We start from the raw sequence: 14,125 nt of genomic DNA, 5'->3' as shown, positions 1-14,125 counted from the left end.
CTTCCAACACAAACTGTTCTATGATCCTGTGATGAAATACTGATCTCTAGCATTTCCTTTGTGCAGATGTGAGACAGGAAGAAAGACCCTTAACTGCAAGTTGTTGCTGACATGAAGGAGAGGGGCAGAGGGACCAAGCATCACTAAGAGTGGCACTTCAGTGTGTTCAGGAACTGTTGAAGCTTATCTTACTTCAGTGTGTTCAGGAACTTAAGGTGAAGCTTACCTTATTGCCCTGCATTTTCTTCTGTGTATATGTTTGACCTTCCTTAGGTGTTCTCTATTTTCTGTAGGAGAGTTTCAGAGCTACTTCAGAACCTCAGCCATGGAATAAGAGCACTGCAAGTATTCGTTGTAGGTAATGTATTTTACAGAACTTGTTATTCTGATAAAGCTTGTCTTGAAGGTAAAGCACTGCAGTGCTATTTCCAGTGAAATACACAGAGCTAACTTTGCAATTTCACTGAGGGTAGTTACACTGTGTTATCAACCTTGCTCTGGCTGCTTTGGGTGAGGAGTTTCAAAAACAATCAAGTTTCTACTGAGGTACCTTTAATACAAATTAAAAAATGCATGGATTGACCTTTTTGTCACCGAATGAAGCCTAAAATGTCACAGAATGAAGCCTTATATTTTTAGCAGTTTTGGCAAACTAGATCAGGAAAGGAAGGTAGATATTTCAGATGATGTTCTTTAGCTAAGAAAAAAGAATAATAAGACAAACCGAGTCAGATGTGAGATACCTATCCAACTGCATAAAAAGAACATGCATCATAGCCCAGTGCATATGCCAAGCCAGAGATATTTGTCTAATGCAAATGATACTGCAAATAATATCAGCAAAAAATCAAAAGCAAAAAATTTGTTTTGTAAAACAAAGTCTTACCTTTCTGCTATGGATTTCCTGGGGAAATAAAAATCCTCTCCTGCGAGGTAGGCAGCTGCAGTTCCACCTCCGAAATAGGTTTTCCTCAAGAGGGGAGCAATCCTGTTGTTTACCAATAATGCTCCTAAACCAGTTGGGAATCCAAAGATTTTATAGAATGAGATGGGGATAAAGTCAGCTTGGTGAACTCCCAGGTCTAATGGAGAAGTGCTCACGTATGAGGCTGCATCTAGTAGAACAAACCATTTCCCTGGTAGTTTGATGGGGCAGAGTCTTCCAGATTTTATGTCCTGTATCCATGAAAGGGGATATTTAGTACCAGAGAAATTGCTCTGAGCTGGGTAAGAGAATAGATGAGGTGTTGTGCAGTTTTGTTCTTCAGCTGGTAACCTGCTTTTTGCTACCAAAATGTCTTTTGGTTTTATTGGAACAGACAAGACATTCATTGAAGCAGTTATGCCCCTCATACCAACCACAGATGTGTGGCTGTCAGTTAGGTAACAAAATCGACTGCTGGGCTGCTTTGTGCCTTCAGGTATCCAAGGGAATGATTCTGCTATCAGTTTAAGTGCAGCTGTGCATCCAGATGTGAAAATGATGGTGTAATCCTCAGCAGTAGTGTGAAAGTGTTGCAATATTCTGAAAAATAAAAGAAAAAATAAAAAAGAAAAATATCTATTTATTTTGTGATTTTTGTCTTTTATTGCTATGTGAAATATTTTGGCATTCCTCACCCTAAGTTCTACTCGGACATCAGATATGAATAGAAGTAGACAAGTTTTGCCAAACAGTACAATAAACTTCAACAAGGGTGCCTGAATCATTCTGCCCACAAGAGACTCTTTTCAGTGCTGAAGTGAACGTGGCTGTGTTCTTAAGAAGCCAATTTGCCTGGCTCCAAATAGAATGGCCAGTCTGGTCCCTCAGTGGGATCAGAATCAAGCCTGCATATAATTAAAATTACACTGTCCTTCAGAGAGACCAGTTTTATTTGCAAACTATGAGGGTTTTCAGTTTACAAAATATTTAGAGCAAACAAAATATGTTTCAGTTAAGATAATCTACTTAAGTAGTGGACATCCAAATTAAGGGTCACAGTATTCAACAGGGAAACCTTAGCAAACAGCTTTGCTCCTTGCTTGTGTTATTAACAATAGAAACAGAAGGCAGCAAGAAGCAGCCACACATTTCCATGGGCCTTATGCACATAAAGCTGTAATCTCTGTACTCCACAAAGGTAGCGCAAAGCAGAAGAAATCTGATGTTTTCCAATGAGCCAGACTATGAAAAGCAAACTGGCCTCTGGAGGCATGTCTGGGCTACACATTCTTTGATGTCTTGACAGCACCTTGCTGGCCCTAAACCATCTTTTGTGAACACCATCTAACACAGATGTGGGACCCATGCTAGGTTGTGCATCTACTACAGCTTTGCAGTGTGCAAGATGAATCATTACAGAGATTGAGGAACAGCTTCAATTCAGTCACCTTTCTCACCTTTTTCACTTGATGCACTTTCTTTGAATTAACTTTATAAAACTCCTACTAAAATAAACAGAAAATGTAACAAACATCTGAGAGACATCCGCTTTAGTGAATAAAGCAGAGCAAAGAAAATTGAACCAGAGCATACATGTTACTGCTCAGAAATGCTTTCCAAGCAGCTGGCATTTGATCTATTGAATTCCAAGATAAAGATCAGCATTTAGAATCTATGAACTCTGGTTTCCATTGGGTATCATTAAAAGTTTGCATGTTTTATACAACAGAATATTCCTTTGCTAGAAGACACAGAAAATTAAGATTGAAGTGCATTTAAATATAAGTTGCACAAAAGATTATGTGACAAATTTGAGTTAAAAATCCTGATAGGACAGTGATGAAATTCCTTAAAATTTTATTCATCCAGTCTGAAACACAAATGCTACAGGCAAAGGGTTTTAGAGCTGGGTGGTGGGTGCAGCAGACAAATATTAAACACTGGAAAAGAAACAACTGCAATGGCTTTGATGATTTGCACTAAAAAAAACTACCCTAAAAAGGCCTACTGAAATGATATTATGAATACTTTTCTGAGTTGAAGAAAACTCTTAAGGTACTGGGAAGTACAGGATGCAACAGATGGATTCATAGGCCCAAATGAGACTCAACTTTCTTCAGAACTTAAATTTTTGAGAACTGATGCAAATGGTAGGTATTTTATGTCTTCTGGAAATGAAGAAAAAACTGCAACTCTTAAGAAGAAGCAGGTCATGTATTTAGGCTTTAAACATTCCAAGAAACTATTTGAAAGAATTCATAAGAATCTTTCTGAAACAGACTTGCCAGGGGATAGTTGCTGCAAGCATTCACAGGACATAATTTTTAAAAATCGTCTTTATAGAAACCAAATTTTCCCTTAGAGTTTAGAAACCCCATAAGGGACAGGAATAATCACAGACTTTTTTGTATCAGGTATTGAGGTGACAGCCTGCCTCATCCATTGCTGTGACCTGAATCACTCCCCTTTCCCCCTGCACAGAGCCGTGCAGCCTTTCCCTCCACCTCCTGCTTTGCAGCCTGCAGCATGTGTGTGTCACATAGGACACCTGAAACCCTTAACCCAGGTGACTCCAGGGCTAACACTCAGAAGCATGCCCTGAATTTCAGCCCTGATATCATTCTGCCTTTATTCTTCTTTCCTTCCATTTACCTAGACACAGAAAATGTGGAAAGCAGAAAGAGTCCTAATTTCATCTTCAGGGACAGAGAAGGAAAGCATTATACCTCTGTTTCTAGGGGAAAGGAATGGTGGAAAGTGGATTAGAAAGGAGGTTGGATCTTTGTGGTTATGGGCATAATTTTTTTATGTATTATATGATGTGGCTTATTTTTGTATGGTCTACAGTCATATAGGATAGATTTTGGAATCATCACACTGATATAAACAAAACTGCTAAAAGGTTGTGCAATTCCAAGAAAAATCAACAACAACAAAGTATCCAACTTGGTCTATTTTTACCTCTGAGAGCTGTAGGACATGCATTCACATGTATGTGTACACACAGAATACATTTTGAGCTAAAAAACTTGGTGATAGGAGCAAATTTTTAATATGTAACATCTTGTCATAAGAGTCAGCTAACAAGAGCAGCAACAAAAAGCAAGCTGAAAGCTATTATCAAGTCTGCTCCTCTCTTACTCTCAAAATTTCTCTGTTCTCCTCCCCACTTAACCCCTTTGTGCCACACAGGCTCAATGCAAGGTGAGACACACCGGGTAAAAAGTGAAATTTTGCATAAGAATGGCACCTGGAATTCTCCACTGGAATTGTACTCGCTTACCACAGTACTTAATTTGATCAAAAGACTATAAATGGGTATAGCTGGAATGCAACAATGGTGGAATGGGATTTAATAACGGGATGCTGTCATCCAACCATGAAAATCAGAGCCAGTGAGTACTTTTATTAAACATTTTAAGAATTCTACAAAACAATAAATACTATTTTGGATTGTTTAGGCTCACAAATAGTGACAGCTCTATGTTTAATTCATAAATGAGTGAGACAAAGCTCATTGGTATTTTAACTATGTTTAGTTTTAGTTCATTCAAATTCAGAAATAACAGAACAGTTCTGAAATAAAATCTCTGACACAACACTGTTGCATTATCTATTCAGTTCAGTACTAAAAATTGACTTTCACACGAAAAAAATCAAGCTTTATGGTTCATTTTCAGAAGTTTCCAAATAAATTAGAGGCTTTTTTTAAAGCTATTTCAGTTCCTAGAGTAAGAGAAACAACCAACTTACATTTCTAATTTACTTAGATAGGAAATAGATTATTTGGTGAGTCAAATTAGCTACCTATTGAATTTTGAGTCTCCAAATGTCTTATAAAATTGCCGTGACTCCAGTACTTGCAAAAGAGGTGGAATTTTTCAGGTCAGACTTACATTTTGATTGAACTATTTCTAACCTTGAAAAGAAAAATAAATAAATAAAGCAATAGCAATGAGTTCAGGGACTTTTTTTCTCCAGAATGACTTCTGACATGCAGACCAGAAAAGCTGCAAGAACCTCAGAATAAGGTTTATAAAATGAATACCACAAACTCTTGAACTAGAGCAGCACTGCCATGATAAAATCAGAGTACTCTGGGATAGAAAACTGCAATATGTCCCAATGACTTGTGCAGCTCACAGTCCTACATCCTCTGTTTTGACATGGATATTGGGAGGCACTGGCTATTACACACAAAATTCCTAATGCTGTCTGTCTTTGTGCAAGACATTCCCCATTACAGTGAAATGCAGTACACCTTTATTACACTCCAGAAAGATTTATAGGCATATATAAGGTCGCCGTTGGCAGCAGGACTAAAGACTCGCAGTGGAAAACTGATAACTTGATCTACTACAGCTGACAGCTGCAAAGAGCAGTAGCATTTTATAGTATTACAAATTCCCACTTTTCAAAGGACTCTTTGGAGGAAATGACTAAGAGGGTAATTGTTTCATGAAACCTATGGATACCACTGTGCCATCACTCGTGAGATGGCAGAAAGGCTGAGGAACCAGTCCCTTGCTGCTAGGCTGGCAAGGTGAGGGAGGAAGCTGCAAGCTCCTCTTGTCCTTGTCTTCTCAATGTCCCCAGGAGCACAGACTGTGGCATAGATCATGCAACCTGTCCAGAGAGAAGGCACTGAAAATGCCCTCAACTTGACCACGCTTTGCTGTGTATGTTTGTATTCTGAGACCTCTCTGTCAGCTGGCATATAATCATTTCTAAAAGTTGCCAGGAGAGTTTTGTATCGTTACAACAACAGCTGAGCCAAAATGCCTTTCCTCTTCAAAGCAAACACTGGCAAAGAAAGTCAATTTTCAACCCAACCAAGCCTGCTGTCTCATTTTATATGCTTAATACACACAAAATTAGTAATGAGTTTTATACTTAAAGATTTCTATAATCAAGTCATATATTTAGATGGAATAGCCACATCATCTAACTTATCTAATCCAAAAGCCCAAACTAATAGTTTAATTAGAACTATCACTCCACAGCGCCACTGGCAGCTCTGCAGAAGGTAAAGGACACTATTTGTTCAGCTGCCTTGGGACAGAGTGACACCCAAAGTTAGATGAAAGAGATACTCTCCAAAGCTGCTGCCTAGCTGCCCTTCCCTCATGCAAGAAGCCCCACATTTCTCCTTGCCATCAGCTCTTTGTAGCTTCCAGCAGATCAGTAGCAAACAAACTTATTCCCATATTACACCATTTCCATTACAGACTCCCAAAATTCAGCTCATTGACATGGCTTTTCTTCCATGCTGCTAGGCTTAAAATACTTCTAAAAAAAGTTATACATCAATTTCTCTCTATACAAATCTACCTTTCGAAAACAGCTGTAAAAAGCTGAAAAGCAACTTATATTGTTAGGTTTTCTTCCCTCCATACTTTAATTCCAATTGATACAAACGTTTCTATCTCTAGTTAGCAATTTCAAAATACAGTCAAGGAATTTGTGGTTTATATCTTTTATATTTGTATTCACAATTTTATTTAGATTGTATGAGTTTTCATAAATATGAGTACAATGCTTCTCTAGTCAGTAGCTGATCTATATAAAAAAACTCTTATAAAAATTTACATATGACAATTTTAACAGGAGATTCAGACTCAAAGACAGAAGCATAGTTACCTATTCAAGTTTAGGTAGCCCTTCATAAAGGAAATTTTTCAGCTGCACATTTACATTTAATTTTTTTTTATTTTAGCATTTTTTCAATGTCATGCTATCCAGATTCACAAATCCAGTTTGGACTTGTATTGAGAGATGCTTACCTTGGACCTTAGAAATACCATCATATTGTTTTCTGCTTTATGGAAACTCTGAAAAGATGTAACATGCTATTGTTCAATAAATAGGTTTTGTAAGAATGAAATTTAAAAATTACTTCAGAGTCATAAAATACTTTTTTTTTGTTTAATTTTGTTTAAATGTACCTTTTTTTAATTTAAATTCTGTAACCGGCATTTTAAGCCTTTCTGCACAGAAGTGCAAGTCGAAGTGGAGAGTGGCTGAATCTACATTTCTGAGTAAGAATGTTTCAACATTCCCCATTTATTAAACAAGAGTCAGATGGAGCTAACAAAGGAGTCGATGGAATAGCTCCCACCAACTTTTGTGACAGCTCCTAAGGTCCTGTAAACTGCTGTGCCTGTTACAGACACTTTGAGGCTTAACCCCTGCTATCAGGCTTAACTTCACATGCAGCTGTATGTATTTTCCTCTCTACATATACAGAGAAAAAAGGAAAAGAAAGTGTGGCTATCCTCATTCAAGCCAGCACAGAAGGATAGCACAGAAAATGTTCCAGTTAACAAATTAAGAAGACAGGGTTTGCAGGTAGGAAATATTTTATATCTTATTTCATAAAGACAAGGTCTAAATCCAGTATGTCACAGCACCAAGTTATATTCTTATTGCCAATTCTGAATTCAAATAAAAGCAAACTAAAATCTATAAATGCTTAAAGAATCAAATATATTCAAGCAAGAAAAAATTTACCTAGCCTGTCTCCCTTCAGCAAAACATAACTTAATGGAAAAAAGCCCTTGTAAAGGTTTAGGTTTGGAGTTTTTTAGTTTGGCTGGTTTGTTTGTTTATTTCTTCTTACAGCAATGTTTTCATCAGAAATCTATACCATCTAATGTGAAACTTAGACAGCTAATCCAGTGGCGATCCACCAAAGTGAGGGATTTCCCTATGGATTAATACCAGCATGAGAAAGAGCAGTGGGATAAATAATCTTTTACAGTTCTCTCTCAGTTTCCTCAGTCAGTCCCCATTTCTCTTTCAGTTTTCTTTCTCATACTGACAGTGCACAAATTTAGATTTTCCAGAGTACATGCTAACTGTGAAATAGCTGCACACTGCCTTGTTTATCCTCAGTAGTTACATACACATAAACCTCTTTTCTGACCATTTTACTTGAAAGGCACTCATTCTGAACCCATCTTCTTCTCATTACTGCTTGCAGAAGAGTGATTAGGATCCTACCCATTGATATGACTGTTGTTTATTTGATCCTTGGAGACAAAAAAAAAATTATTAGATGGAATGCACCTCATAAGTTTCACTTGGCATGGGCCGGTGATAGAAAAATCCCCCCTTCTATTGGAAAGCATTACTTTCTGTAGGCATTCACACTCAGCCATCTGAATTGAAGCATTATAATCCCTTACACTTATTCCCCTGTCCAGTTCACTGGAGACACACAGGAAATACCCGTTTGCTTACAAAGGGTCATAGCCAACAAATCCCCTCTCCAGCTGCACCAAGCTGGCAGCTCAGCAGAATGCCTGGAGTTTCCCCTCACACAGCAGTTGTAGGAGAGCAGGGGATCTTTTGTGGCCACAAAACATCTTCCTGCAGGAAAAGATGCTTTGATGAACAAAGCCTATGAGAAGCACACACCCTGACTGAGAGGTGTTGACCCTCATTACTCATTTCAAAGTGCACATCCAGAAAGTGTTCAGTGTCACACCTGGCACCCTGGCAGAGCAAACTACAAATAAGGGTGGTATTATGGCTCTGCATGTAATCAAAAGAGCAAAACAGACTCATGAAATCCACAAAATCCGATGCTGCAAGCGCCCTGTTGGTAGAGTTTTTTCTTACACACAACTGTATCTCCTCTCACTGACAGAAATCTCTAATGCCTGCAACTTTCTAAATGTGGCAGAAACCCCTGGGTAACTGTTTTCTTTGAAATTAACTGCTATTTTTCTGTGTAGAGAGGGAAGATCAATAGCTACATGACTTTAAAACCACTTTGTGGATATTTTTTCTGAGAAAGATCAGCCAGATCTGTTTACTTCAGTACTTGAACAAGTGCCAAAGATTTGTAAAAACACCCATGAAAACCTAGTATTTTCATTAATTACAACACAAATGTCTGAAAATTTAACCATAGGTTCTTTAAAGGAAAATTCAACACCTGGTATTCAAGTAACCAGGAAAGAAATGTAAAAAATAACCTTTATTTTAGGCAACCATTTAAGGAGGACTAGCCATAAACATCAAACAAGTCATGAAAAAACATTTCAAACTGTATTTGCACAAACTAATTTCCCAATTGAAAAAAAATAAATTAAAATGAATCAGTTTTGAAATCATTCACGTCCTAGAATTCAAGCTATTTCTGCAGGAAATCTTAGGAGTCACTAGGAGGAAGATAAAAACAAACACAAGAAGGTTTTGTGCATGGACTAGCATTTCACCTCAACTGGTGGTCTAGGCAACTCCACCATGAGATGTTTTCAATACAGTATTTTCTTCATAAGTTACACCAAACACCCATAAAAAAAATGACTGTATTTTCCTCTTACCTAGCACAGCCCATAAGTTTTATATTTAGGCATCCCCTGAACAGAAACAAACACAACAAGATTTGCTTCTATGGTGAACATTCAAGACAGCACAATACCAGCCAGAGGTCCATTTCTACCATGCTTATGTGCAATATCCTATTAAAAGGCTACAGGAACAAATTAAAGGGTGTGCATATGGAAATTCATATCACCGTGAGATATCTACACTGTGGACACCAGAGCAAATCCCTCTTTAGAGCCACCCAAAAACCACAAGCTCTGCATCAAGAAGCTCATCTGACCTAAGCCAGAGGTCTGCCTTAGGCTAGGTGTCTCACCCTGGGCATTACCAAACCCTGCCACTGCATGCCAAAGGCACCAAAATGTCTTGTGCACCATACACAGCTACGCTCACCCAGCTTAACCTCAGCATCTTTGGAGTGCAAACATCCCTCTTGCCAATCTTACTTAGTAAGTTCTGATCTCTGACCTTTCCACATGTTCTGAGCTCCTGCTGGGACACTCAGTGTTGCAGTGCTGAATTAATGCTGCTACTGCCAGCAACCATCACTGTCACAAGGCCTGCCTACCTGCCACAGAGATATTTGCTGGTAACTGGTCAGAAGTTACTGCACATTTTCTTTTCTGATTCTTGGAAACTGGAGCATAACGCTTGGCTACTTTCAGCAGCATAACAAATAAAAATTTGTAAAGGTTTTTTCAGAAAAAAAACCAACCCACTTAGGTGTTCTGATGGTTCCACACTCTCAGGTTTTCACAGTGGCTAACCTTTTAAGTAACATCAGATAAGAAATTAAATATTCTTCACTGTGCTAAAAAAACTTTATAAGCTAGCCTTTTTTCCCCCTTAAATAACATACAATTGCTTTCAGTCTTTTTTAAACATTATTCTTTGTTTAACTTTCATTTAGTGGAATTTGTTTCCAGATCAGATTTGGCCTTTAAACTGTATACATCTGTGATCTCTTCAGACATGGTTTGTTTTTTCTTCTGTAGTAGTTTTGTAGCCATTTTAAAAACTGCAGTAATTTTTTCCTGAAACAGTGTGTCACATAACCCAGACACTCTGACACTGGCCAATCTCTTTTTCCTGTAAGTGCCAGAGAATGGACATGTGACAATGAGTCCATGACCAGTTTACAAAATGGATTTGCTGTCAAGTAAGCTTGACTTGCACGTTTCCTGATATTTTAGACTGTAAGCCATGAGTAATGAAGCACAGCTGCAAAAGTATAACCCAGCAGCTCTCACACTCTCCAGCAACAGTTTGGTTTATTCTGTGGTGTGTGAGTCAAGCACAGGCCTATGTTCACTGAGTCTGCCATTACTTATTTAGCCTTTTTGGGCTCATGTTGCCTGGGACTAAGGTAGGTTTGAAATGCAGAAGGAGAGCAGGTGTGTAGACAAGCCTGTGCCTCTCCCATGTACCACAGTTTCTCCACACTTGCTCCAAGCAAGTCCATCCCTGAGCCTTCCTGAGTGCCAGGGATCTAAGCACAACAGTTGTGACAAGGTGTGTGGGTCCCCAGCACTCCCACATGGCTAACAACCTTCTTCCACCATCTTCCATCAGAAGGTTGAGGAGTCAATCACTCTGATTTGTGGTTATCAGAAAATGGATACACTTGAGTCTGTAGCTTGTGAAGAATACAGCTGCTGACCTTCCTGGTAGGATGAACCACTTGGAAGACACCTTCCCAATGCTGACATCTATTTGATGGTTTCTACTCCAATTCGTCCTCTGAAACCAGGCCTTGATCCTAATCTTGAAACATATAAACTACAAATAAAGTATGATCACATCAGAGATCACACATGCATTGCCAATTCTTTAATATTAATATGTTTCTCTGGAGTAATTGCAAAACACAACGTGAAAGGAAACAAAGACAAAACATTTTCATGTTAAAATGAGTCAACTACATAAAATGTACCCATAGTGGTGATGAAGTACTCTGATTCCAAATTCCAGAAGCTCCGAAACTGACTGTTTCCAGTATAAACCGTTGGAACTACCTCTGCAATATATTGTCACAGTGTGATTGACGGTCTAACTACAAAAAAATCATCAGACCCCCTGCCAGAGCTTTCTTGCTCAAAAGGAAAAAAGAATTATGAAGAAAGGATAAATTTTTGCATTTCATAAAAGTGAGTTCACATTTACTTGAAAAATGTGGCCCAGAACTTTGGAGGTACTCAGGTGCTTAAGAGGGAATTACATGATTTTGTGAATGTGGGTCCCAGTTACTATGGTGACAGCATTTAGTAAGTGCTCACAAATATATAGATCTTATTTCATCAAGGGTAGTTTTTCAAGTACTGTGCTTTTGTCTGGAAATTACTTTAGATGAATATGTTATTCTGAAATCACCTCAGTCTGCTTTCAAAATACAGAGGACTTACATATATCTATTCATGTATTTCAACAGTATTTTACTTTACGTGGCATAGTATCCCAGCAAATTTGGACTTATCCTCCATAGCAGTCTGTACTTCACCTTGTTGTGGGTGAAAAGCCACAAGTGAAGCCTGGAAGAAGGCTGGCCACCATTTATTTGCCATTTGTTTTTCATGTGATGTGATGTCCCACTTCAGCAGCATTGCTCTGATTCTGCTTCCTAGGAAGAGCATTGAGGCATTTTACACAAAGCTGCAGACACTTCCTCAAGGGCAGTGACAATAATATGAAGAGAACAGGCAGTAACACATGAACTCCCGAAACCTGGAAGGTGCATACTTTGGTAAAACACTGGACTATCTGATTGCTTGTGAGTTAGAAACAGCACAGTATCACAAATTCTTAGTGAAACCATCTTGGTGACTCTAATTGCAGAAATACTCAAGAGTGAAAGGCTTTTCTGCTTGTTTGATGCATGCTGCTCCCACATTCTTGTGTTGGCTCAGACAGCCCCAAGATTTCCCAGAAACTATGAATGGAGGTTTCCTCATATGGGAAACATCATTTCTGCCTGTCAAGGCTCTCTTCATTCACCTTAAATCCTCACAATTGAGCTTCCAGTGCTCCTGGCAGTTGACAGAGAAACTGTTTGACACATGATGGATGCAACAAGGCGTAAACGGCTGTTGAGGGATAGCCTTAAAACAAAGTTGGTGGCAATCTACAACAGCAGGGAAAAAGGAACAATAAAAGCATTTTAAGGAGGTCACAAGTGACATTTTTAGAATCATAAAATAAAAGCAGTTGACAGGAAACTTAAAACCCATAGGATCGCAAAACATCCATATAAAAGCCATTGCTTTATTAATTGAAGACAAAATATGAATAAAACTCAAGAGTCAGATCCTGCATATGTGACAGAGAGCTAAGAGAAGTATTTTGTGACTTGCTGCAATCCTTCCCATCTTTTCTGAGGATCATTCTGTTCAAACCAAAATGAACGTGACAATTATAACCTGAAACTAATGTTGTTTGAAGCATCCCATTAGCTAATCCTGATATAAATTTAAGACACTACTGATTGGAAAATTCACACCAAAAGATGCTTATGAAATAACCCCTCCTTTTTGAAAACCTGAAGACACAAAAGGTGACTAAAAACATGTACTAACAGCCACAATTTCATATAATCCTTTGACACTTCAATCTCATATTGTAGAGCTTCTAGGCAGAAAATTTGAGTCAGAAAATGTAGTGGCTGCCCTGAATTTCTCTTTTTGTCACTATCTAGGCTCTAGGAGGTAGAAACCTGACTCAGGAGGCCAGGAAATCCAGATGCGAAATGGTTGATTCATATATGAAAATACACACCTATGTTGACTATATTCTGGGAAACATTCTGAAAGCAAATTCATCACTGAATTACAATCTAAATTGTAATTTAGAGCAAATTACAAGAAGCAGTAATACTTAGGAATGTATTTATGGCATTTCAAGTGTGCCATCCTGCATAGCAAAGCCACAAAAAAAAACCCCCAAAAAACCCACAAAACACCAAAACCCCAAAATAACCCAACCAACCGAACAAAAACAAACAAACAAAAAAATTAGTTAGGGAAAAATTCTCAAAATGAGCAGAGGACTATGCACATGTGTAGGATATTACACAAGATGGCACACCATGCTGAGCTGAAACAAAATACTCAGCATCTTGTGGGAAAAGAGCCACAGATCACACCTGCAAAATAGTGATTATGTTGACTTTTCAAGTTTAAGTTTCTTTTTGTTTCTTTCATAACAAAAATAGAAAGAAACCAAAAGCTAAGTATGGAAAAACCTCAGCATGTTTAACTTCTTTTAAGTGTTATTTTAAATGGGATGATTAACAATTTAAAACTTTTGCAAAATTTTATCTTTCCTATTCCAGATATCAATGACCTTAAAAAAAACCCCAAAATAATGTGTTGCAGCTGACAACTGAAATCTGCACTTGAGTTGACATCTTATGTTGAGCTAGAAAAGCAGGAATACCCATTCTTCTTGAATACATGTAGATACATTGAAATTGCCTCATTCAAACTTGGATAATTTCACAGTACTGTCCATGTTCATGCACTGACAAAAGATTTGTTCCTCACTGCATGATTTCCTAGTTTTGCCATTCAGGGAAGGGGTTAATTAGTCTCATTTTCATTGGTAAATATGTGGTCATTTTAGCAGAACTAACGGTTGTGATAACACTGATGCAATTCCTGTCAGTGTATGCATGTGTAGGGCCAGGTGTGTTGTTACGTGCTCACAGCTGCATAAAAAGAAGCCCTCTACCCTTGATTACATTTCAAGGCAAACTATGGTCTAGAATTATTGCTACTGGGATCCAAAAGTTCTGAAAGTGTATTCAAGGTAAAACAAAAGCCTGGGTACATTCATGTATTATCTTATAAAGTGATGAAACCCTTTTGGGAA

At 38.1% G+C, this 14,125-nt stretch overlaps 1 protein-coding gene across 1 annotated transcript in view; it reads right to left on the bottom strand.

Moving 5' to 3' along the window:
• MOCOS (molybdenum cofactor sulfurase) overlaps positions 1-14,125 on the bottom strand; it is a 205,435-nt gene that overhangs the window by 120,073 nt on the left and 71,237 nt on the right. The window contains exon 4 of the mRNA XM_054285191.1: positions 887-1,525. Within this exon, the coding sequence (XP_054141166.1) occupies positions 887-1,525 (639 nt within the window). The remainder of the gene's footprint in view (positions 1-886; positions 1,526-14,125) is intronic.

Source organism: Melozone crissalis, unplaced genomic scaffold (assembly GCF_028551555.1).
Source record: "Melozone crissalis strain CALT ecotype California unplaced genomic scaffold, PUWL_Pcris_2 ptg000042l_1, whole genome shotgun sequence".
Lineage (NCBI taxonomy): Eukaryota > Metazoa > Chordata > Aves > Passeriformes > Passerellidae > Melozone > Melozone crissalis.
This window is presented reverse-complemented; position numbering and strand designations above follow the sequence as displayed.